The sequence below is a fragment of the Pipistrellus kuhlii genome, unplaced genomic scaffold (genome assembly GCF_014108245.1).
Source record: "Pipistrellus kuhlii isolate mPipKuh1 unplaced genomic scaffold, mPipKuh1.p scaffold_m20_p_1, whole genome shotgun sequence".
Classification (NCBI taxonomy): Eukaryota; Metazoa; Chordata; class Mammalia; order Chiroptera; family Vespertilionidae; genus Pipistrellus; species Pipistrellus kuhlii.
In genome coordinates this window covers 170,126,163-170,152,328 of record NW_023425404.1, presented here as the reverse complement: position 1 = coordinate 170,152,328, position 26,166 = coordinate 170,126,163, and the positions used below count along the sequence as shown (strand labels likewise).

Genomic DNA, 26,166 nt, shown 5'->3' with positions numbered 1-26,166 from the left:
ACAAACATTTTCAGCTAATTTTAAACAGACAGCAATCTGAGTCATAGTGTTCCCCAGCAGGAAATAATGGCTTCCATCAGTGGTGAGCTTAATGAGCTCTAAATGTAGGTTTGTTCATCAAATTATTCATAGAGGTTTCAAAGGTCATCTTTCCTCTTGACTACTTTTTAAAATAATTTCCTCATCTTTAATAAAATTATCTGTTAACTTCATTTCAATAGGAGACAAAGCAGCTAAACACAAAAGGACAGTAAAGTAGACCCGTGGCACTGGAAAGGCAATGGGGGGAACTTAACCAAAGAATTTATATTCATATATGCATAACCCATGGACACAGACAATAGCGTGGTAAAGGCCATGGGGGAGGGGACCAATGGGAAAAAAAGGGGGACATCTATTATACTTTCAATAATAAAGATAAACTAAAACAATAAATATAGTTAATATATATTATGTTCATTTCAGGTGTATAACATAATTATTTGACATTATTATACATAATAAAATGATTATCATAAGTCTAGTAACCATCTACCATTGTATAAGGCTAGTATGATATTATTGATTATATTCCCTATGCTGTACATTATAGCTCTGTGACCTATTGACTTTATAAATGGAAATTTGCATCTCTTATTTCCCTTCAATTTTTATCCCTACCCTTACTCTCCTTCCCCTCTGGCAACCAACCATTTGTTCTCTGTATCTATGGGTCTTTTTCTGTTTTGTATTGCTTTGTTTTTTAGATTTCACATGTAAATGAAATCATACTGTATTTCTCATCTGTCTGACTTATTTCACTTAGCATATTATTTTCTCTAGGTTTGTTCATTCTTTCATAATATGAGCACTTCCTATGTATTGGGCACTCAGTGAGGTGCTACAACCACGGCTGTGAGCAACCTCCACTGACCTGGCCTTAGGGAGCTAAAAATTTAGCAGGGAAGCTGGAACTGAGCATGCTCCTACAGAGGCAACAAAAGCAAAGAATGGGAGCTCTGAGAGAGTAAAATACCTAACCTGGTCTGGATGTGTGAATGGAAGTCAGAGAGAAGCTGAGGATGTGACGTGAGTCCTGAAAATGAGTGGAAAGTAGCCAGTGGAAGAATAGAGTAAGAGCAGTCTAGGCAGGAGTAGCATCATGGGTAGATGTCATGAGAAGAGAACTTGCTACCTTTGCAAGGAAAAGAAACCAAGTATGAATGGAATATGAAGATCTAATATAACACTGCCCTGAGCTCATGACAAATCATGCAAGGCCTGGTAACTCACATTAGCGATTATACACTTCTTTCCAAAGGCAACTAAAGGGTCTTCAGCCACAGACTGACCTAATCAGGTTTACATTAAAAGATCACTCTGGCCTCAAAGTAGAGAATGGATCTCAGGTCTGAGTGAGAAGCTACCACATAGCCCAGGCAAGAATTAATGATAGCTTAACCTATAGTGACTTCCTAAAGCTATCAGAGTATATTATTCCCCTGTTCAAAACCATTCCATACTTCCTACTATTACAGTAACATCTAAGCTCTTTATTTTTATACTAGACGCCCAGTGCATAAAAATTAATGCACTGGAGGGGGGGGTTCCTCATCTCAGCCTGCCCCCTCTCACAGTCTGGGATCCCTCAGGAGTGGGAGGCAACCTAGTGGCCAGGGGGAGATGACACCTCATCACACTTATGCTGCTGCCACTGCTGGCAGTGAAAGCTTTGACTGGCCCTGGTAACCTGAGCCTCGAGCAGCTCTGGGCAGCTGGGCAGCCACCATCCAAGGATTGCCTGCACATCGGGCCAGCCCTGGGTAGCTGGGGAACTGAGGGGACTGGAGGACTCCAGAAGCAGGCATGCGGGGTGGGCCAGGCCTTGCCACACACCTGCCTCCTGGTGGGGCTGGATGCCACCATCTTGTGGCTGTGGGCGCCACCATTTTTAGGGCATGGCTGTCAGTAGCATATTCCCTCCTTATTGGCTGTGGGTGCTACCATCTTTGAGGGCAGGACAGTCAATTAGCATACTCCCTCCTCATTGGCTCTGGGCCCCACCATCTTTGCAATGGCATGAGGGTCAATTAGCATATTCCCTCTGTATTAGATAGGATTATATCTACAATTTTATCTCTTGCTTTCTCAGCTTCATCTATTAGGCCTCACCCACGCTGGCCTGATTTCTGCCTCTTCAATGGGATTAAGTACATTCCCAACTCAGGACTTTTGTTTTTGCTATGCTCTTTGCATAGAACCCTCTTCCTCCAGATGTTCACTGATTAGGCCTCATTCATTCAACAAATGTCAACTGAGCCCCTATCAAATGCCAGTTCTATACTAGGTAGAGCTCAAGGTTTACCACTTTGACCACTCAAGTTAATTTGGCACTCCTTATCAAATTCCACTTGTTTTATTTTACTTTATTTATAACATCTGTCACTAATTCAAATTATATGTCATTAAATAACGTTTATTTTATTGACTTGAGAGTGGAACTTATTAGAGGACATTAAAGACTGAAGCTTTCTGGCTTTACCATAATGTCAGCATCCCTGGGCCCATGGGCGGCAGTGAACTCAGGCCGCCAATACACCATGGCCCTCGGCTGTGCCAGTCACTGTTGGTGCAGCAGTGTATAAAGGTGAACAAGTCAGAGACAGATCTCTCAGCAAGCTTCCAAAGTCTCGCTGGAGAGAATAGATACTAAACTAGTAATCCTATATAATAAAAGGCTAATATGTAAATTGACAGAATGGCAGAATGACAGGTCACTATGACGTGCACTGACCACCAGATGCTCAGTGCAGGAGCTGCCCCCGGTGGTCAGTACACTCCCACAGGGAGAACGCCACTCAACCAGAAGCCAGGCTCATGGCTGGTGAGCGCAGCAGTGGTGGCGGGAGCCTTTTCCACCTCTGTAGCAGTGCTAAGGACCCCTTAGGGAATGTCCAGTCAGGCCTAAGCCAGCAGTCAGACATTTCCCAAGGGGTCCCAGACTGTAAGAGGGTGCAGGCCGGGCTGAGGACCCCCCCTTCCCTAATGTTGTGCACCAGGCCTCTAGTCTTATCTAGTAAAAGAGTAATATGCAAATTGGTCATACCTCTGCTACACCCACATACCACGCCCACCAGCCTATCAAAGCAAGTGTACAAATTAACCCCAACCAAGATGGCTGCGGCCACAGAGAGCAGGAGAGAGGCTTGGGTTTCTCTGGCAATGGAAGAAGCAGAGCTTTCCGCCTGCCCTTGCCAGCCTAAGCCTCCACTCAAGGCTACAAAGTTTCAATTATAGAAGGTAAACAAATCCAAACAGAAATGGCAGCAGCCATGGAGCAAGCTGAAGGCTTGGCTCTGCTCCAGGCTACAAAGTTTCAATTGTAGAAGGTAAATAAATTCCAGATACCAAGGCTTCCCCTTGGGTCACCCAGGGGCGTGGTTGGCCTGCAAACCACCACGGGCCCCTTGCCCAGGCTGCCCCACACCCCAAGGGAACCCCATCCTAATCCAGGACACCCTTCAGGGCAAACCAGCTGACCCCCACTCGTGCGCCTCTATCCTATTAATAAAAGAGTAATATGCAGATTGACCATCACTCCAACACACATGATCAAGATAGCTGCCCCCATGTGAACACAAGATGGCCACCACAAGATGGTCAGCAGGGGAGGGCAGTTGGGAGGGACCAGGCCTGCAAGGGAGAGCAGTTGTGGGTGATCAGGCAAGCAAGGGAGGGCAGTTGGGAGGCACCAAGCCTGCAAGGGAGGGCAGTTGAGAGGGACCAAGACTGCAGGGGAGGGAAGTTAGGGGTGACCAGGCTGGCAAAGGAGGGAAGTTGGGGGCAAACAGGCTGGCAGGGGAGCAGTTAGACATCAATCAGGCTGGCATGGGAATGGTTAGGGGATGATCAGGCTGGCAGGCAGAAGCGATTAGGGGCAATCAGGAAGGCAGGCAGGTAAGCAGTTGGGAGCCAACAGTCCTGGATTGTGAGAGGGATGTCCCAGATTGGAGAGGGTGCAAGCTGGGCTGAGGGATACCAACACCTTCCCCCCACCCCCGTGCACGAATTTCGTGCACCGGGCCTCTAGTTATAATACAATGCACTATGAATTGCATTAAGAAATAAAGAATGCTATCTATGGAAGAAAAAACAAAGATAGAAGTGGAAGGAAGGAATGAAGTAAGAAAGAAAAGGAAGGAAGGAAAGAAGGAAGGAAGGAGGGAAGGAGGGAGGGAGGGAGGGAGGAAGGGAGGGAAGAAGGGAAGAGAGAGAATGAAGGAAAGAGCAACATGTAGGATGACCAAAAGGTAGGAGAACAATGAGGACCTGAAATAAATTTAATATAGCTGTAGTTAAGAGTGTCAACATGAAGGAGCAGGGGAATTAGGGAGCAGGCAGGAAAGGAGGAAAAACTGGAGAAGACAAAGGCTGAAAAAATAAGCAGGGAGCAGATCTAAGAAGGCTTTCTAAAACAAGTCAAAATTTTTAGTCTTTACCCAAAGGGCAATGGAGAACCACTAATTTTACCCAGGGAGGGTTAGAAGCAGATTTACTATTACTTGCACAGCTGAATAAATAGGTGTATAAAAAGCCAGTCATTAAATGTACTTTAAAACTATAATCTTTTCAAAGTCTGCAGATAAAATTTAACTTTTAAATATTACCAAACTATGAGAATATAATCCATCCATTTCTTTTTATTAAAGGTCCTTATATTGTATTTTTGTTTATTCAACAAATATGAGTGCCCACTATACACCAGGCCCTGTTCTTGGGGCTAGGGATACAGTCATGAATTAAACAAATATAAAACCACTTTCCTATATAATTCATGTTCTGGAATTTATTATCTGAACACAGAACACAGAAATCATGAAGAGAAATTACAATCAAAGTTTCCTTACAAATCATCTAGTGTGCTTCATTCTTACAGAGAAGAAAACTGTGACCATGAGAAATTAAATACCTGTTCAAGGCCATAAAGTTTTGGTGGAAAAGCCACTATACTACAGTAATGACTAGAAAATAAAAACTGCACAGGAGCTATTAAGGACACCAAATAATCACATCAATGAAAGGAGGAAATTGTCTTAAGGTTCAACAAATGAAAGGAGAAAATTGTCTTAAGGAGTATATTTTTATACACAGTCATATTTGTTAAAGAATGTTCCCATAACTTAGTAATACATTGTCGGAAAAGATAAGATCACTTCAAAAATGTTAAACTAAAATATCACATTGGAGTACATTTTGGGGAGGAAGCAGAATAGAATGGAAAAAAATATAAACCCTGGTGCAACTTGTTCTGTGAGCAAGTCACTGGTATCTACCCTTCAAGTCTCATAAACATGATATATTTCTTGCACTACAGAAAAGTGACTTTCATTAATTTGTTCAACAAGAATAAAGCATCATATAAATTTAACTTGTTTTATTCTACTGGAGCAAAGGCTATCATTTTAAATGTATTATCCTATATAATAAAGAGATAACATGCAAATTGACCATCATTCCAAAACACATGTTAGCCACCCTATATGGTCAAAGAAGGCAGTTAGAGGTGACTAGGTCGATAGGGGAGAGCAGTTAGAAGCAATCGGATCAGCAGGGGAGCAGTTAGGTGTAGATCAGGCTGGCAAGGGAGTGGTTAAGGGGTGATCGGGCTGGCAGGCAGAAGCAGTTAGGAGCAATCAGGCAGGCAGATAGGCAAGCGGTTGGGAGCCAGAAGTCCTGGATTGTGAAACGAGCAGTCAGACATCCCTCAAGGGGTGCCAGATTGTAGAGGGTGCAGGCTAGGCTGAAGGACAACCCTCCCCCTTGGTGAATTTCATCCACCAGGCCTCTAGTTTGTTATAAATTATTTATCAGCATAATAATATTGTGTATTATATACTTTCAGTTTTGTATTCAAAAACAAAAAATGTCCCCCCAAAATGCATGATCCTTCTGTATCAATCTGTAGCTACTACAAAATATATCTGTGTGACTGGTTCCAGATTATAAATATATTAGAATGTCTTTAACAGACCAGAAATCATAACCATGTGTTAATAAAACTAAATAAAAATCCCCAATAAAACACTGTTTAATTCCAGGATAAACAATTGCACACTAGATTTATAATGTTCAAAGTACACTCTCTAACTGATATGTAATCAAGGTTTCATCTCTTTCCAAGGAATACTCTAGTTTATCATTTCTTCCTTTAAAATACCCTCATTCAGCACTGCCACTGGCCCATGAAACCTCTTTTAAAATGGACCAAAAGCCTGTTTAACCATTATATAAAATAATTCAGGGTAATTAAACTTCATCACAATACAGATAAACATTTGTTATTCCTACTTTCTACCAGCTCATTAATGACAATACCATAATCAACACAAACTTTAATAATTTCCTCCCGGCAAACAATAAAGCACAGGAGAGACTTTTTCATATGAATCCCTAATGCATAAAACAGATGAACTCAATATGAGAATTTTAAATCACTAACACCATTAGGTTACTTAAAAAAAACAAACACACATCCCTCTGTGCACATTTTTCTTACTCTGAAAGATATATTTTGAGTTCCTGTAAGTTACTTTCATGACCCATTCCAAAGGCCAGGACTTGCTCCACCGAAAAACTCCACTTTAGGCTGGATTACATCTGTGTGTTTTGGCTTGAATTCAAGACTTAGATAGTTAAGGATTAGTTCATGTGTCAAGAAACTCTAAGAGAAAGGGTTAGTGACAGCTTTATAAAGGCTCGTAGAAGCAAACTCATCTGTTCACTTTATCCCTTCTGTCATTTCACTCCATGAAGAAGAGTCATTTCAAAATCAGCATAACCTATTATTCTATAGTGATTCTAGATTCTTATTCATCTATTCACCATGGGTGACACCATTGTACCAATATACACATATGTGTAAAGTTCCAAATATACAAAATTGGGAAAACTTTGATTTGTTAAAATGATTTACAGTCCTGTTTTATTCTTCACTAGTTTTGGGTTGGATTTTGGTTCAAGTAGAATATGAATTTATGATGTTTCTATCATTTTCTATATTAACACCTATATATTTTGTTAAAGTATTTTGTACTATCTGTCTTGGCACCTTAGAAATATAAAACACTGTGAAGTGTTATCGCAGATACAACTCTGAGATTTGAACATATAATAATTACCTGACTGGTTTGGCTCAGTGGATAGAACATTGGCCTGTGGACTGAAGGGTCCCAGGTTCGATTCCAGTAAACGGCATGTACCCTGGTTGTGGGCACATCCCCAGTAGGGGGTGTGCAGGAGGCAGCTGATCAATATTTCTTTCTCATCAATGTTTCTAACTCTCTATTCCTCTCCCTTCCTCTCTGTAAAAAGTCACTAAAATATATATTTTTTTAAATACCATAATAATTATATCAATAAGAGGGGTTTGTTTAAGGATCATAATCTGTTTAGGGGGCAGAAAAGAGAATTTATTTTGAAGATGCATTTGCACAGCAAGCACACTATTTTTACTTATAATGAGGATGAGGTAGATTCTCTCATAAAGCAACACTAATCAATTTTGAAGTGTTTTCAAGGTTGTAAGATAATTAATCTTCTATGAGTGTGCTATGTGGCAAAACTAGAGGACCTCATTTAACTAATAATAAAAAATAGGGAACTTTGCCCTGGACAGTGTGGCTCAGTTGGTTGGAGTGTCAGCCTGTGCTAAGAAGGTTGTGAGTTCGGTTCCCAGTAGGGACGCATGAGAAGAGCAACCAATTGATGTCTTTCTCTCACATCAATGTTTCCCTCTTCTTCCTCCCTCTCTAAATTAAAATACAACACAGCACAACACAACACAAGGAGCTTTATATCAATGTTTAATTTCTCTGCCCCATGAAATCCAAAAATCTGGGAACCACTTCTCAAAGCACTAGACCTAAGGTACAGAGTAAAAAAGAACCTTTAAGTTTCCTTCCAAATTTCTGCAACCAAAATTACTCTATCAGTAAAGGAGACAGGAACTCAAATAAAAACTTAAAATGAAGAGCTAACAAGTTCATGTCTGGAACATCCTCTATAAGGAACAGTATAGTAAGGAAGGCCCCAAACAACCATCATTCACATTTAACCTCCTGGCCTGGAAGCACACTGCATCCTAATAAATGTCATCAATACTGTTTTGAAACATATCCGGAATTTGTTGTGTAAGCATGGAAACATGCATAGTTGAAAATGACTGTCACAAAGGAAGAATTTTTTATACTCACAGATTCCTAAAAATAGGAGCCATGGCACACCACACAGGGCCACATGAAGAGGAACAGAGGAAGCAAAGGGAAAACATAGGCATGAGTCCTGGTTGCAGTTTTCATGGAAACGAATGGGTAAGGAGGGTAAACAGGCTGAGCAAGCTTAGGATTGACTAGTTTATAATTTCAGTGTTCTAAAGGCACTATGCAAGGCAATTAACTTACTTTTACCTCATTTGATCCTTACAACTGTAAGTGGCAGTCACTGTTATAACCCAATTTTCAGATGAGGAGACTGAGGTTCAGAGAGCAGAGGAAACAGTAATACTTCAGTATCAAAACTATATGTCAAGAGTATTGTTTAAGCCAGTCCAGTTCCTTTCAGAATACTGAAGGGACGTGACTTCTAAATTTCCCCAAAATCAAACCTGACGGAACTAAAGAAAAAACACACCAAGATATGAGAAAAACCTATGAGAGAATAACAAACCATGACAAAGATGAGTTTATGCCAACTATGCTAGAATGACTCAGTATCTATCATTGCAATTTGTCACATTAACAGATGAAAAGAAAGAAACCATATGATCTTAATAGATTCAGGAAAGGCATTTTACAGACTTCAACACCTGCTCATGATTTCAAAAAAACAAAACAAAACAATTCTTAGTAAATTAGGAACAGAAAAGAAACTCCATTAACCCAATAAAGATATCTACAAAAAGCCTATGGTGAACATTATTCTAAATGGGCAAACATTAGAAATATTCCCTTTAAAATCAGTACTAAGACAAGAATGGGCATCATCACCACTCACATTCAACACCGAATGCAATAAGCAAGAAAGAGAAAGTATACTCTCATTCCTAGAAGATATGCAGTCTTGCTATCAGTTTTGTCAAGTACAACACAATAAACAGAAACAGATCCATAGATATAGAGAACAAACTGATTATTGCCAAAGGGTAAGAGTTAGGAGGATCGAAATAAAAAGAAATTCTAATTCACCCAGAGTCACCAGAATGATTTATTATAGTTTGCTTATCCACACCAGGGTTAGGAGAAGCTTGATAGTAATCCTAAATTGTATGCACTTAACAGAGCTAAAAAACATAAGAAGTAAAACCTAATAGAACTAAAATAAAACAATAGACAAGTTCATAAATATAATTAGAGATTTTACACCCTTCTCCCAATATTTGATAGAAATAATAGACCAAATCAACAAGAATACATAAGAACTCAACAACACCATCAACCGATATAATATAATCAACACTTATAAAACACTCCAGCCAACAATCGCATTATACACATTCTTTTCAAATGCCTGTGGAACATATATATCAAGATAGATCATATCTTAGGCCATAAAAAAACCCTCAATAAATTTAAAATAATTGAAATCATATGAAATGCATTTTCCAATGACAATCGAAACTAAAAAATAACAGAAATATAACATGAAAAATCTCCAAACACTTGAAAACAAAGCACCTCTAAATAATCCACATGAAATAGAAAGTCTCAAAGGAAATCATAAAATAAATGAAAAATCATCAAAATAAAAATAGAACATACCTGGCTGGCATGGCTTAGCAATTGAGTGTCGACCCAAGAACCAAGAGGTGACCAGTTCAATTCCTGGTCAGAGCATTTGTCTGGGTTGCAGGCTCAATCCCCAGTAAAGGGCATGCAGGAAGCAGCCAATGGATGATTCTCTCTCATCATTGATGTTCCTATCTCTCTCTTTCTCTCCCTTCCTCTCTGAAATCAGTAAGAATATATTTAAAAAAATCAAAATACAACATAACAAAAGTATGGTGTAAACCTAAAGCAGTGCTGAGAAAATTTTATAGTACTAAATAAATATATTAAGTATTTAAAAAAAAAAAAAAGTAAAACCAACAATCTGAGCTCTCACCTCAACAACCTAGAAAAAGAGCAAAATAAAACTCAAAACAAGCAGAAGGAAGGAAATAATAAAGGTGAGAGCATAATTCAATTAAATCTATATATGTAAAAGGCTAAGTGACTGACCGTATGTCCCTCCAACCATCCAAATGACCGACCGGCCAGCACATAGGATGTGCATTGGCAATTTAAAGATAAATTTTGACTCGTGCATGCACGATACATATAAAGTTCTCATTGGCGCTAATCGCACACATGTGCTTCAATCTGTCATTGTTGATTGTGAATTTGCTAGTATTACCATGAATATGGATGCAAAAATCTTTAACAAAATATTAGCAAATAGAACACAATAAATAAAACATTAGCAAATAGAATTTAACAATACAGAAAAAGAATTATACTCCATAACCAAGGGGAGTTTATTCATGAATAAAGGCTTGTTTAATATTTAAAAATCAATCAATGCAGCCCAGGCCGGTTTGCTCCTTCATTCTGCCTCACCACGCCAACTATCAGATCTGAACTTTTCTGCCAGGGACTGGACCTCATGGGATGCCAGGTATTTGACGACGAAGAGGCCATGAGAAGTTGTAGGTATTAATATATAAGAGAGTATTGTAAAAGCCAGCGGCCAAGTAGCAATTGCTAACAAGGAGCCACTAGGCAAAACAGTTCTTCAAAGCAAAGTCCCATATAGCAGGTAGCTGCACACCATTTAGGTAACAATACATCTTTCCTACATAGTAGCCTCCAACATAGGAGATATACAAGAGTCATACTTAAAGCTACAGCCTCTGTAAGCAGCAGCACCTGCTGATCAGTAATACATCTTCCCTATAATGCAGCCTTGTACTGGCTGATCAGTAACAATTTTATACTACTTAGACAAGAGGCTTCTTTCCAAATAGTGACCTGTCTTTTGGGTTATATTATAGAAAGGCACACTGCTCAGTGTACATACAGATTACTGTGGCCTTGCTCTTGCACCTGTGTATAGTCCTTGGACACTATGATTAAGATTCTGACCCTCAGGGTGGCCTTGAGCATCTGGCTAACTCTGAATTGGGCCCCCCACACTGAACATCATCTAAGTTAAAAAAAAAACAAAAAACTTACCTTGTGCAAAGACCCTGTTAAGAAAATGGAAAGAGAAGCTACAGAATAGAAAAAATATTTGACAAAGACTTATATAAACTCAATAATAAAAATCATCTAATTAGTTAATTGGCAAAAGAGTGAAAAGATAAATTATCTAAGAGGCTATTCATATGGAAAGCAAATAGAGGAAAAGATGTTCAACATCATTAGCCATTAGGGAAGCTCAAATTTATACCACAAGTTATCTTTGAACTAGTTCTTTTCCCAAGCTGGGATGTTCTAGCCCGTGATTCAGCTTCACAGAGGTCTTTGTTTGAAAGATATCTCCTGAGAAATGCCTTTTCTACCTCCCCCATATATTTTTTCACCACCCTAAATCCCTAGTCATTCTTGGTTCCCTTAATTTTTATCTCATTCATCACACTTATCCCTGGCTGTCATAATATATATTTGTTGTCTGTGTCTCCCATTAAAATAAGTTTCATGAAAGTAAAGATCTTGTCTTCATCAAGTGTCTGACACAGAGTAGTCAATAAATACATATTTTGTTGTTTGTTTGTTTGTTTAATCCTCACCCAAGGATATTTTTTCATTGATTTTTAGAGAGAGGAAAAGACAGAAATATGGATATGAGATAAATACATCAATTGGTTGCCTCTTGCTCATGCCCCAACTAGGGACTGGGCTGGGGAGGAGCCTGCAATCAAGGTACATGCCCTCAACCAGAATCAAACCCGGGATTCTTCGGTCCGCAGACCGAGGCTCTATCCACTGAGCAAACTGGCTAGGGTAATATTTTGGATAAATTATAACACACATTTACATGCTCAAAAGGTTTACTTTCATATTCTTACCCGTGACATTTTACCCAAATAGACTTCAGGATTTCAGACCTCCCCTGCCTCAGGCTCCCAAAATGTTTATTTCAATGCTAAAACCATAGTATTGTTCGTAATTCTTCCTTTATACTCCTTCCAGTTCTGCTAGAAGGATATCTACCACCAGTCTGTTGATCCCAGCTATCCCTCCACCAGTCATTATCCCACACAGCCATTAAAAGTCAGAAGGCTGAGTAAAAGCACAGAAAAGGGCCCTCAGGCAAGAATAGCAGAAGGTGTTACAAAAGAGAAACTAATCAGAGTTGTGGGACAATCCTGGTGTGCTGTTCAATACCCTCTGGCCTATTGGTATTGGCCTATAACATAAGACTCAGAAGCTCCCCAAGGAAGGTTGTGGTTGATTAACCCAATAGGAGTTAAATTTTTGGATTTGTTGACTTTTGCTTGGCAATGAACATCAATTTAATTATGAACTTGTCACTCAAGTGTAATAACTCTTTCCATTCTTTTTCATTTAGCTCACTTCAGAGGGCTCTTGGCTTTGTTTAAAGGAGCCATAGTTTCCATTTAAATTATGTATCCCAAAGCCACAATGACCCAGAGTTCAGTCTTCTTACAACACAGACCACAAACCATTTAAAATGTTTCAATGTGAAAAAGATTCTAGGGGTGGCCTGCACATTCTCTAACTAACCCCATAACTGAGTTGCAATACATGAGAAATTATAGTACAAGAATTTCTACCTTCAAACCTCTTTTTCTCAATATACATTTCAATCCTTTTGAACACAATTAACTATTAAACATATTTTTTATTAAAAAACATAATTTAAATGTCTCTGCATACTAAATTATTTAACTACTCCTAGTGGACACTTATCCTCTCATTTTTAGAAAAGAACTCTGCTTTACTTCTTCCCACAAATTACTCATTAATTCTGTTTTTTAACCCTGTAACTGAGACCAGATGATATTTAGACTGCCTCAAAAATGTTAAATATATCAATAGAAGCTATATGCTGAGAAGAGATAGGCCTTTCTTCTACTTAATTTGTAATTTTTTAACTAAAAAGTAAAAAACAAGAAACAAAAAAAAAGGTCAACTTTTGTAAGGCGGTCCAAGTGGGGAAGAGGAGATGCCCATTGCCAGCAAGGTCATTTATAACACGCTATGTGGCAACACAGCCTCTCAGGTGCTGGCTCTCCACTTCAAACCCTAAACTACACATTCAGTTACTTAATGTTTTCATCCAAGTTCAGGAATTCTTTTGTAGGTAATTTTTTTTTCTTATTTTTTAAAATTTCTTTATTGATTAAGGTACTACATATGTGTACTTATCCTCCCATTGACACCACCACCACCTGACTCATGCCCTCACCCCTCTGTTGTCTGTGTCCATTGGTTAGGCCAATGGTCGGGAAACTGTGACTCGCAAGCCACATGTGGTTCTTTGGCCCCTTGAATGTGGCTCTTCCACAAAATATCATGGCCTGGGCAAGTCTATTTTGAAGAAGTGGTGGTAAAAGAAGTTTAAGTTTAAAAAATTTAACTCGCAAGAGAAATTTCCTTAAAAAGCCTTTGAGAATGTTTTCATATGTCTCTTGGCCTTCCTTCTGTCCTCCTTCAAAAAGTATCTATTTAGGTCCATTGCCCATTTTTTTATTGGATCATTTATCTTCCTTTTGTTAAGCTGAAATGAGATCCCTGTAAATGTTAGAGATTAAACCTTTACCGGTAATAACATTGGCAAATATGTCCTCCCAGGCATTGGGCTTTCTTGTTGCTTTGTTGATGGTTTCTTTTGCTGTGCAAAAGCTTTTTGTTTTGATGTAGTCCTATTTGCTTAGTTTTTCTTTAGCTTCCATTGCCCTAGGTGGGGTAGGCTGATCATAAGGTTGCTGCTTCTCAGATAGGGGCGGCTACTCACATGGCTGATGCTCCTTGGACTAGGGCAGACTGCTTACGTGGCTGCTGCTCCTTGGATGGGGGTAGGCTGCTCGCAGGGCTCCTGCTCCTTGGACAGCAGGAGTGGGCTGCTCATGTGCCTGCCGCTCATGTGGTTGTAGTGCCCTGGGCTTGCTTCAGAGGTCCTCTGCCTTTTCCGGCTGCAAATTGTCTCACCAGCTGAGTCTCCTTTGCCAATTTGGGGTGGATGTTATTCATTTCAGCTGCTCATTCTAACTGCTCCAGAACAAGGCTCAGGACACATCCGTCTATTCTGCCACCATTTTGTCCTCCTCCCGTAAGTAAATTTAAAACCAAAGTAGTACCTCTGATTCTGTCTATGAAAAATTATCTTTCTTTTCTTGAAAATGTTATTGTCTCTTTAATAGTAATATTTAATTGTTATTTGGAAACCAAGAAAAATTTATCATTATTCAGAGGTGATTTAAGAATTTTTTACTTTTAGGATACAGTAGATGATTCAATATACACAAGTATCAGGTTGCTTAACAGTGTGAACATTAACAAAAATTGGCTCATAGGTGTTTAGTTGTAACCACTGCTACTTTTTTTTTTTTTTTTTTTTTTTTTTTTTACAGAGAGAAAGGGCTAGGAATAGAGAGCTAGAAACATCAATGAGAGAGAGACATCAACCAGCTACCTCCTGCACACCCCCTACTGGGGATGTGCCCACAACCAATGCATATGCCCTTGACTGGAATCGAACCTGGGACCTTCAGACAGGTGCTCTATCCACTGAGTCAAACCAGTTTCGGCACCACTGCTACTTTTGTCTCTTATAAGATCTACTCTGTTTAGTCCATTGCTCTATAATCTGGGGGGGGGGTGTCCACCTCTAACATAAAAACTGGGCTTAAAATATTGTTTTTTATAAACCAGGGTCCCACAATTTATAAATTCATTGGTTTACTTATACATTCACTCAACTAAGTGTCAGAGAGTTGGTATGGTAAAATAGCAATGTGCCTTAAAATTTTTAAAAATAACTTTTTAAAACCAAGCTCACAGATTCAAGGAACAGATTGATGATTGCTAGAGTGGGTGGGGAGTGAAGGAGAGAAATGGGTGAAATAAGTCAAAAAGTACAAACTTTGTTAAATAAGTCACAGGGATATAATCTACAGCATGGTGACTATGTTAATAGTACTGTAGCCAGAGCTAGGGGCACCAAACACAGACATAGTAAATACAGGCAGAGAATCAGGCTAAGGGTACTAAAGAAACTGAAAGAGCAATCGGTTAAAGAGAATGGAGATGGGGCAGAGAATGAAACCCACTTAAAAAGAAGGAATCATAGCTGGTTTGACTCAGTGGACAGTGTCAGCCTGTGGACTGAAGGTTCTCAAGTTTGATTCCAGTCAAGGGCACATGCCTGGGTTGTGGGCTCAATACCCAGTAGGGGGAGTGCAGGAAACTGCCGATCAAGGATTCTCTCTCATCATTGATGTTTCTATCGATAACTCTCACTCCCTTTCCCTTCCTCTCTGAAATCAGTTATATATATATATATTAAACAGAAGGAAAACATAAGAACAGAAAAGATTCTGCCTCCTTCTCAAATAAAATATTCCACATAATTCTGTGACCAGTGGACAGGGACTGGGAAGCCATGTGATAATGCATTTAAGTTATCCATTTTTCATTCGCATTGGCAGTACCTTCTATGGCTATAATTACAAACAAATTTCTATAAGATTATATTAGAAATAAATATTTTGAATCTAACTTAGAGAGAGAAAGGGAGGAAGAGAGAGAGGCAAACATCAATGTGAGAGAGAAACATCATCAGTTGCCTCCAGCATGCACCCTGATTGGGAATCAAACCCACAACCTGGGTATGTGCCCTTACCAGGAATCAAACTCACCTCCTTCTGGAATATGGAATGACACTCCAGCCAACTGAGCAACACTGGACAGGGCAGGAATCAGGGATAATTTTATTATCAAGGCTGATGTCACAGATAGAGATTTGCTTTTTAAACATTATTCCACTGCAGGAACATTATTTATTGCCAAGCATCCATCTGTTTTGCATTTTAGTACTAACTTTTTATCCTCACACTCATTTCACTGAGAAGTTTTCGGGGGTGGTATTGGAGGCAGTAGCATTGGTTGTTATTTTGATAGAAGTACATTATATACTAGGAAAGCTGAATTTATTTCAATTTCTCTTTTGCAAAGCAATTAATCAGTGCAATCCCCTCAGTTTCCAATCAATTGTAAAAATAAAAATTGTAAAAACTACCATTTTCTCTCAATTATTGCTTTTTTCCTAAGTAAACTTATTATTTTATTTATTTGAGTAACTAGCATACAGTATCATATTAGTTGCAGGTGTGCAACAGTGACTCGACATTTATATATCTTACGAGGGGATCAGCACACTAAATCTAGTCACCATCTGTTCACCATGCAAAGTTATTACAATATTATTGACTATATTCCCCTTCACTTTTTTCATCCATGCCCCAACTGCCTCCCTCCCCCAGCAACTATCAGTTTGCTCTCTGTTTTAGACCTTTATTTGCTTATAATTTTTTCACCATCCATCTCTTTATCTTCTGCAACCTGATTTCTAATCTATTTCACCAACCTGCTCTCATTAAAGCTTTCTTCTTTATTCAGATCTTTCTAGAACCCATCACCACCTTTGACATTTATGAACACACTCTCATACTTGGGTGGCACTTAAAGCTCATATTCCATGACAAACACTCAAAGTCTGAGCAGAAAAGGCATTCGCTGTAAACCAAGAGCTAGAGGAGAAAATGTATATGAAAGAATTAAGCTGTAAGTGCTCAGAGGCAAAGCTGAGGCACAAATGGGGCACAGTTAGGAAGAATTTTTATTTTAAATCCAAGAGCCTTAGAAGTCATCTAGGCCCATACCTTCATTTTATAATAATGAGGCATAGAAAATGTATCAAATAGGATGCCTTTAGTTACAAGTAATAGAAAACAGCAATGCAATTTGGCTTAAATAATAAGTAACTCTATTATGCTAACGGCCCAGTGCACAAAATTCATGCACTGGGGCCCCTCAGCTGGCCTATGCCCTCTCACAGTCCAGGAGCCCTCAGGGGCAGTTCGCCTGCCAACTTAGGATCGGGCCTAACCCGGCAGTCGGACATCCCTCTCACAGTCCAGGACCCCTCGCTCCTTACTGCCCGCCTGCTCACTGGTCCTTAGTGCTGCCGCAGAGGTGGGAGAGGCTCCTGCCACCACCACTACACTCGCCAGCAGTGAGCCCAGCTTCTGGCTGAGCAGCGCTCCTTCAGTGGGAGTGTACTGACCACCAGGAAGCAGCTCCTGCATTGAGCGTCTGGCCCCTGGTGGCCAGTGAGCATCATCGCAGCCGGTTGTTCTGGTAAGTTCTGCCGTAATGGTCGCTTAGGCTTTTGTTATATAGATGACAGTGGTCCTGACACATTAACCCCATGGCTGCTCTTCTCTGTGGCTCCCTTGGCCACTCCACCTTCCAAGTGTTAGCTTCAACTTCTGGACGTGAGCAAGTTGGCCTAGCAGTTTCAGGATTTATGTCTGAGTCCTGGCCATTGAGGGAGGAAGATAAGGGGAAAGTGTGTCTTTTGTTTGAGTCTCTTTTCAGAAGCAAAGAAATCTGACCAAGAAGACTCTCTTGTTACCTCCCCTTTTCTAAAGGAATCACTGGCAAGGGAAATGGGATTCTAAGACTGGTTTAGTTTAAGCTTATGACTAAGCTTGGGGAAGAATGAGGACTGAAGAGTTAAAGTTATTCAATAGGCCATAATCAAAATGTTACTTGTAGATCTAAGCCATATCTTGATTCTTACATTTATTTCACCACACTTCTCAGAATTCACTTGCTTCTCCTCCTGTTCATTAACAATGGATTCTACTCTTCTCTCTTTTTGTAAACTTCTCTGGGAAGTCACATATTCTTTTTGTAATTATGTTAGGGATGTTATGAGAATTAAGTAAAACTATTCATATAAAAGGCTAATATGCAAAATGTCCCCTCAGGAGTTCAACCAGGAAAACGAGAGTTCGACTGCTCACTATGATGTGCACTGACCCCCAGGGGGCGGGCAGAACAAGGCGGGCAACCAGCAGCAGCAGCGAGGCGCTGAGGGAAAGAGAAGGTGGGGAGGCGAGGAGGCAGGGAACCTGATTGGCCCCAATCTCCAGGCCGAGGGACCCTACCTGTACATGAATTTTGTGCTTTGGGCCTCTAGTTACTATATATAAAGTGATCAGGACAATGCCTATTACACAATAAGTGCTCTAAGTGTGTGGTATTATTATTAAGGGATATATACTGGCTTTAGTGGACCAGCATCCCTTCCCCTTCTTTTGTCAAATGTTTCCGTTTTCCTTTGAAGAACTTCCGCTCCACCACACCATATAATCTTGTCACAATTCCAAGTCACTATAAATTGGTCCTAACCCCCACTGAGCAAACGGTGGGCACAAGGCCCAAATCAGGCCAATCTTACCTTTCCCCTGGAACATGAATCTTAAGGAGAATGACTCAGATAGAAAGTAGTTAAAATTCAGTCTCTCTAGGATAAGGCCTTGAGCAGGCTTTTCCCATGTTTTTGCCCTCTAGACCCCTGAAACTGGTTGTTCTTTCCAAAATCTGATTAATAGTTCTTCCTTTGATTCCATTACCTATCTAATCTCCACTGGGTCGAGCCTAAACGGGCCGTCGGACATCCCTCTCACATCCAGGACTGCTGGCTCCCAACTGCTCACCTGCCCGCCTTTCTGATTGCTCCTAACCTAAGGTGACCAGACGTCCTGCTTTTGGTGGGAGAGTCCCGATTTTTAACAATTTGTCCTGCGTCCCACGGCGTTTTAAAAAAGTCCTGATTTTTGGAAAGCGGGACACCTGGTCACCTTACCCTAACCGCTTCTGCCTGCCAGCCTGATCATCCCCCTAACCACTCCCATGCCAGCCTGATTAACGTCTGTTCCCCTGACAGCCTGTTTGCCCCCAACTTCCCTCCTCTGCCAGCCTGGTCACCCCCAACTGCCCGCCCTTGCAGGCCTGGTCCCCCTTAACTGCCTTCCTTTGCAGGCCTGATGCCTCCCAACTGCCCTCCCCTGCTGACCATCTTGTGGTGGCCATCTTGTGACCACGTGGGGGCAGCCATATTGTGTTGGATTGATGGTCAATCTGCATATTGCTCTTTTATTAGATAGGATAGAGGCCTGGAAAGCAGTGGGTTTGCCCTGAAGGGTGTCCCGGATCAAGATGGGGGTTCCCTTGGGGTGTTGGGTGGCCTAGACAAGGGGCCTATGGTGATTTGCAGGCCAGCCACACCCCCTGGTGACCCAAGAAGAGGCCCTGCTATCTGGAATTTATTTACCTTCTACAATTGAAACTTAGTAGCCTGGAGTGGACCCAAGTCTCCTGCTCGCTCTGTGGCCATGGCCAGCAGCCATTTCTTTTGGGGTTGTGTATCTTCTATAATTGAAACTTTGTAGCCTTAAGTGGAAGCATGGGCTGGCCAGGGTGTGCGGAAAGCTTTGCATCTTCCATTGCCAGGGGCAACCCAAGCCTCCTGCTCTTTCCAGTTCCGTGGCTGCCCCATTTCTGTTTGGATTTGTTTACCTTCTATAATTGAAACCTTATAGCCTTGAGTGGAGGCTTCGGCCAGCAAGGGCAGGAGGGAAGCTTGGCTTCCTCCATGGCCTGGGAAACCCAAGCCTCCCTCCTACTCTCTGTGGCTGTAACCATCTTGGTTGGGTTTATTTGCAAACTCTGATTGGCCAGTGGGCGTGGCTGGTGGGTGTAGCAGAGTGATGGTTAATTTGCACATTACTCTTTTATTAGATAGGATATATAGATATATAGATATAGATATAGGCATAGATATATATAGATTGTACCTACTGTATTTTTCGGTCCATAAGACGCTCCGGACCATAAGACGCACCAGTTTTTAAAGAAAGGAAATGAAGAAAAAAAGATTCTGAAACAAATAGTGTCCTAAAATATTTTATGTGCATTAAAACCCAACATCACAGTCATAAACACATGTAATCAACCCTGTAAACAGCAGCATTTAGAATCATTTTAGAGCCGGGCAAGCACACAGAGACCACACAGAGCCGGGCAAGTAAAAAAACTTTTTTTTTTTAAAGTATATGTGGCCGAGACCGGTTTGGCTCAATGGATAGAGCGTCGGCTTGGGGACTGAAAGGTCCCAGGTTCGATTCCGGTTGGGGGCATGTACCTTGGTTGCGGGCATATATAGATATAGATATAGGCATAGATATATATAGATTGTACCTATGGTATATGTAAATCATGACTACCCCAACAAAAAAAGTGTTCCTGGAGGTCAAAATTTTATTTTATACTAGAGGCCCAGTGCATGAATTCATGTACAAGTGGGGTCTGGCTGACCCGGCCCCAATCAGGGTGGATCAGGGCCAGGTTTGTTGGAAGAGATGGCGGGAGATTGGCCGACTGGCCTGCCTGATCAGGGTCTGATCAGGGCTGAGCTTGCTGGGGGAGGAGCAGAGGGTGATTAGCTGGCAGGCCCTGCCCCCAATTGGGGTGGGGAGCCTATTGGGAACAGGGCTGGTTATGTGGAAGGGCTATGAGTGGTGGGCCAGCCAGCCTCACCCCCAAATGTGGCGGGAAGGGCCAATTGGGTGTCTGTGGCCAGGGGAGGGACCATGGGTGGTTGGCCTTGCCCCTGAAAAGAATGGGGAGGCTGATCAGGGGCAGAGCTGACTGGGGAGGAGCTGCAGGCTGATCAGGATGGTGGGGGCACATCAGGGGTGGGGCCAGATGGGGGAAGGGGCTGCAGGCAATTGGCCAGCTGGCCCTGCCCTTGATCAGGATGGGGGGCCGATCTGGGATGGGGCTAGCAGGAGAAGAGGCTCTTGGAGGTTGGCTGGCCAGCCCTGCCCCCTATTAGGGTATGAGTTGGGATCAGGGGTGGAGCTGGCTGCCAGGAGGGGTCATGGGAAGTTCGCAGGCTACTCCTTGATCAGGGTGGTGGGGGCCCATAGGGCATGGGACAGGCAAGAGGGAGGGGCTTCAGGAGGTTGGCTGGCCAGCCCCACCCTAATATGGGTGGGGGAGTGATCAGAGGCAGGGCTGGCTGGGGGGAAAGACTGCAGGCTGGTCAGGATGTGGTGGGCCGATTGGGGGTTGGAGGAAGGACCACAGGGGAGTTGGCGGTCCAGCCGCACCCCCTGATCAGGCTGGTTCCCTGGCCATAGTGGGCATCATAGCTTTAGGTCGTTACAGTCATTATGGCATTCTGGTTGCTGGCTTTTCATATATATAGATTCTTTTATGTTCTTCATAGTACTTAGTCCAGACTAAGGCTCAGCAAGTCCTTAGTAATTAACTTCTGAATGGCCCTCTGAACAGCTAAGTGTATGTGCTGCTGAAGTGAGCACACGGCTGATTTTCTTACCGTTGTATAAGCTTACAAAAAAGACAGGCTACAGAACTTCCAGTTTTTTTCCCCATAGTGGATTATACACACTCAGCATCCAATTTTATTAATCTACAAAAAAGTTGAAAACTTCAGGAGCTGAAAATTAATTCCAAATATGATAGGAAATTCCAAATATATCCTTTAAGGTTGATATTTGAATCTTTGGTGCTGAAAGGTTTTGTTTTGTATAAAAACTAAAAACATGAAGATAAGGGGAACATATACTCAGACACTTGGCCCATTCTGATGCTTTTCCTCATAGAATTGTTGATGAAGGTCAAAGTAGAAAAGGTAACTATTGTATCTTTTCATTGTCCTGTTTCTGAAGAAATGTTCTTTTATTTTTGAAACTCTGAATAATATAAAGTACACCATCTTTGTTCTCTAATTTCCCTAAGCATGTGAAAAAATATACACAGAAATAAAAACTTAATGCCCAGAGCATACTATTTACATATATACAATGGCACTGTTTCATAGCTACATGGGCAGTTTTCTAATCATGTGGAATAGTCAACTGAGAAAGAGAAATGGAAAAAGCATAGACTCAATTCCATGTGAAGCTGTCTGTGAAATGGAGATGCATAAATTGACTTTTAACTGATCTTGGGAACAAGTTTATATTACATCTAAATTACACCTCTAGAAAATTCCATACTTGTTGGCTTATTGTTGTTTACTGGATATGGTTATTCTGGTTAGAAAAAAAAATGTGGGTTTTGGGGGTTTTTTTTATGCTATCCACTATGAATTTTTCAACCAGACTAACTCTTTATTGTTTTTCTTTTTTTTTTAATATATATTTTATTGATTTTGTACAGAGAGGAAGGGAGAGAGATAGTTAGAAACATCGATGAGAGAGAATCATCGATCATCTGCCTCTTGCACACCCCCTACTGGGGATATGCCCGCAACCAAGGTACATGCCCTTGACCAGAATCGAACCCGGGACCCTTCAGTCCCCAAGCCGAAGCTCTATCCATTGAGCCAAACCGGCCTCGACTTCATTGTTTTTCTTTCTACAGAACATTGTAGGAGAGAAAAAAAAAAAAAAGGGAAGAGTAGGAGGAGAGGGGGAAAAAATCTACTTATCCTACTTGGATTGTGCAAGACAGCCTGGTGCAACCATATTCTGATTCTCCTCTTCATTCTGCAGTGCAGTGAGCTCTACCATGTTAACCATCACATCATTGGTGTGGCCAGGGAGCTGGGGAAGCACTGAAATGATCTTCTCTACCAAGTTGTCTCCATGGTGTCCAACTGCTCCTGTTTAAGCAGACAGAAATTATGAACTCACAAAATGGGACGAATTGAAGCTGAATTAACGTTTTAATGATATGGTGGGCATCAATAAATACTAAATGGATAAATAATCAGCCTATAGTCACCCAGGTAAATGGTGTCATAGGATGATACTATATTGAAATTTGAGAGCCAAATTTTACTAATGAAGATCATAAGACCCAGAAGGGCTTGTAGACCTGACAAGGAATAGCAGATCGCCCCTCTGCTAGATCCATATCTTCATAATGGCAACTGTTTGTCTAATTCACCCTATATTCACCATATCTGGTAGGCAACTTGGCAGCTAGTAGGTTCTCACTAAATATTTGCCAGGTAGAGAAAAGAATAAATAAGTGAATGGTAACAGTTTACAATGGTAGAGGTATTTATAGGCTTTCTGTGTACCAGGGATTGTTCTAGGTGCTTTATATGTATTAACTCTTCTAATAACAAATGACTAAATGAATCAAATTGAAATTCAAGACCAATGACACAGTTTAATACTTTTCCCATGAAACCAAGTTATCATTGTTGCTTGAAAGACCTCACTCCAACAATGGGTGGGACTTGAAACATTTAATTGTTTTACGCACTGTAAGCCAATTAATATTTGCTTCCTTAATGTCTCTCTGTCCTCTTATCTCTATCTTTATCTCTGTCTTTCTATTGTTTTTTGCCACGTCATATTATTTGGACAGAAAAACTACATAGAAAAGACGAAACCAGGAATTCAAGAAATCATCTTAATTACCATCATGATCTTTATCACAATAGCTAACATTTAGTTAGAGCTTCTGATGTATGAGGTATATTAAGTTCCATACTACTTCTATTATCCACTTAACTCTTACAACTCTTAATAGGTAGGTGTTAATATGCTCATTTACAGAGTAGAAGACTCAGTTTAAATAACTTGCTCAAGCTTACACAACTTTTAATATATATATTTTTTATTGATTTCAGAGACAAAGGGAGAGGAAGAGATAGAAACATCACTGATGAGGGAGAATCATTGATTGCTGCCTCCTGCATGCCCCTAACTGGGGATCAGACCTGCAACCCAGGCATGCACCCTGACCATGCCTTGATTGAAATCAAACCATGATCTCCTGGTTCATAGGTCAACAGTCTACTACTGAGCCACGCCAGCTGGGCAAGCTTACACAGTATCTGTGTTTTCCGATGGTCTTATTTATAGGTGACCCTGCTAGCGGTTCTCAACCTGTGGGTCGCCACCTACATACAGGTTGAGAACCGCTGCTGTAGAGCCCAAGACCATTGGAAAACACAGATATTTACATTACGATTCATAATAGCAAAATTACAGTTATGAAGTAGCAACGAAAATAATTTTATAATTAGGGGTCACCACAACATGAGGAACTGTATTAAAGAATTGTGGCATTAGAAAGGTTGAGAACCACTGTACTAGGAGGTCATTTATTAACACCTCTACAACTAATTAGCGCCATCCTATAAAGAATTGTTAATATTGGCAGCTGTAGACAATGTCAGCATAATTACTTTTTTCCAATCTCTTGAGCTAGATACAGCTGTTGTTGTTTAACAAGGCAGTGCATGTTGAAGATGTATTTACCCATCACAGCATTTAGAAAATTCAGTGCAATTGCTAATTTGCTTGTTTTATCTCCCTCTAGGCCAGTGTTTCCCAAAGTGTGGTACGTGTACCCCCAGGGGTACGGGAAGAGTTTGGTGGGGGTACACGTTGCACCAGAGTTTGGTGGGGATATGCACTGCACCCTGCTTAGCTGCGCCTAATTCTACGTTCTCATGAGTACGAGGGGTACTCAGTGAAACGAAAATTATAGAAGGGGTACACATACCTATGTCAAAAGTTTGGGAAACACTGCTAGACCATAAACTCTATGAGATCAGAGACTGTGTCCATCTAGTTCATCTTTGTATCCTCAACTTGACCAACAATAAGAGGTCAATAAAATATATGGTGAATCAGTGGAAGTCCCAGAACTTTGGAGAGTGCTTATGAAGACCTGCACAATCCCATTTACCTGTGAGATCCAGAGTTCTGTCCACAAAGACCACTGAGGCCCTGCCCGTAGAAGTCTTCCTCCTGTTCTTGGCAGGGGCATAATTGGCCAGATCTGCAGCTATGATCCGACTGAAGGAACCTACAGCAAAACATTCCTCCCGTACTGCCAGATGCTCACACAGAGCACTGAGGCCTGACACCAGGCATCTGATCTGCAATAGCAGCTCTGGGGGCAGGGCAGTGGCATCCACCTCACCCAGGCTCCCCAGCCTCCTCTTGTCTGGTCGGGCACTATTGAGAAGATGCACATCCTGGGGTAGCAGTGGGAAAAGGGAGGCAAAGGCCGGAGTCAAGGCAAGATGGGGGGCAGCAGGAGCTAGCAACAGCGGGATGTGCAGCACCTTGGCGGTGTAGTTCATGTTGCCCATCCACTCACACAGCTTCTCCTCCAGCTGCTCGAAGACGGGCTGCTGCCCCTCCAGCTCGGCCGCCGCCGCCGGCGGCACGTGATTAGCCGTGAGGTGGACAGCGTGGCTCACGGCGGTGACCACCACACAGTACTGGAAGTGACTGCGGCGGATGATGTCCCGCAGGGTCTCCACGGCTCGGCCTTTCAGGAGGCAGCTCAGCACAAACACCGCCTTGGGCTGGTCAGCTTCGCCGCCAGCTGCGTTGGGCTCGAACTCGCGCAGGTGACACGCAGGAGCCCCCACCGCCTCCAGGAGCCGGGCGGACCCGCAGCCCCAGTGCAGGCTCTCGGCGCAGGCGGCGTCCACGTAGACCAGAGCCCGCTTCACTTTGGCCAGCACCTGCTCCCAGCCCTGCTGGGTGAAGGACTGAACGCCCGGGGCGCTCATCGTGGGGGATTCGCAGACTCGGGGTCAAAAAACTTTCCTCGGAACTCACAGCTTCCGGGAACGGGGCTCTGGGAGACTTTGACAGTCAACTCGGTACACGCGCCGCCGCGTCCTACTCGCCCAGAGGCGGCGCGCGGAGATGACGTCACGGGGCGTGATTGGCAGGCGGGGACGCCCGCTCCCGTCGGAAGGCTGCGGGCTGGAGAGAGGTGGGCGGGGCTCCGGGGCTTTGGGATTCCTGGGAAGTGGAGGGAGAGGAGAAAGTTGCCTAAGGAATAGCTGAACTGTGTTCTTTTCTTTATTCCTTTTTAAAAATATATATTTTGTTTTATTTTTTTTTTACAGAGAGAAAGGGAGAGGGATAAAGAGCTAGAAACATCGATGAGAGAGAAACATCGATCAGCTGCCTCCTGCACACCCTCCCACTGAGGATTTGCCCGCAACCAAGGCCAGAATGGAACCTGGGACCCTTGAGTCCGCAAACCAGTTGCAGCATCTTTTCATCTCTCTATCTGCTCAGATTATCTTTCCAGAATC

General features: G+C 41.9%; 1 protein-coding gene across 2 annotated transcripts in view; it reads right to left on the bottom strand.

Annotated features, from left to right (window-relative positions):
* Positions 1–25,759, bottom strand: part of SCFD2 (sec1 family domain containing 2) — a 304,493-nt gene extending 278,734 nt beyond the window's left edge. The window contains exons 1-2 of one of the 2 annotated variants that reach the window (XM_045572663.1): positions 24,792–25,759; positions 22,575–22,743 (exon numbers count right to left, since the gene is read on the bottom strand). In XM_045572663.1, coding sequence (XP_045428619.1) covers positions 22,575–22,743; positions 24,792–25,629 — 1,007 coding nt within the window. In that variant the 5' untranslated portion in view covers positions 25,630–25,759. The remainder of the gene's footprint in view (positions 1–22,574; positions 22,744–24,791) is intronic. The other variant, XM_036416500.2, reaches the window with a different exon arrangement.
* Positions 25,760–26,166: the final 407 nt, after the last annotated feature.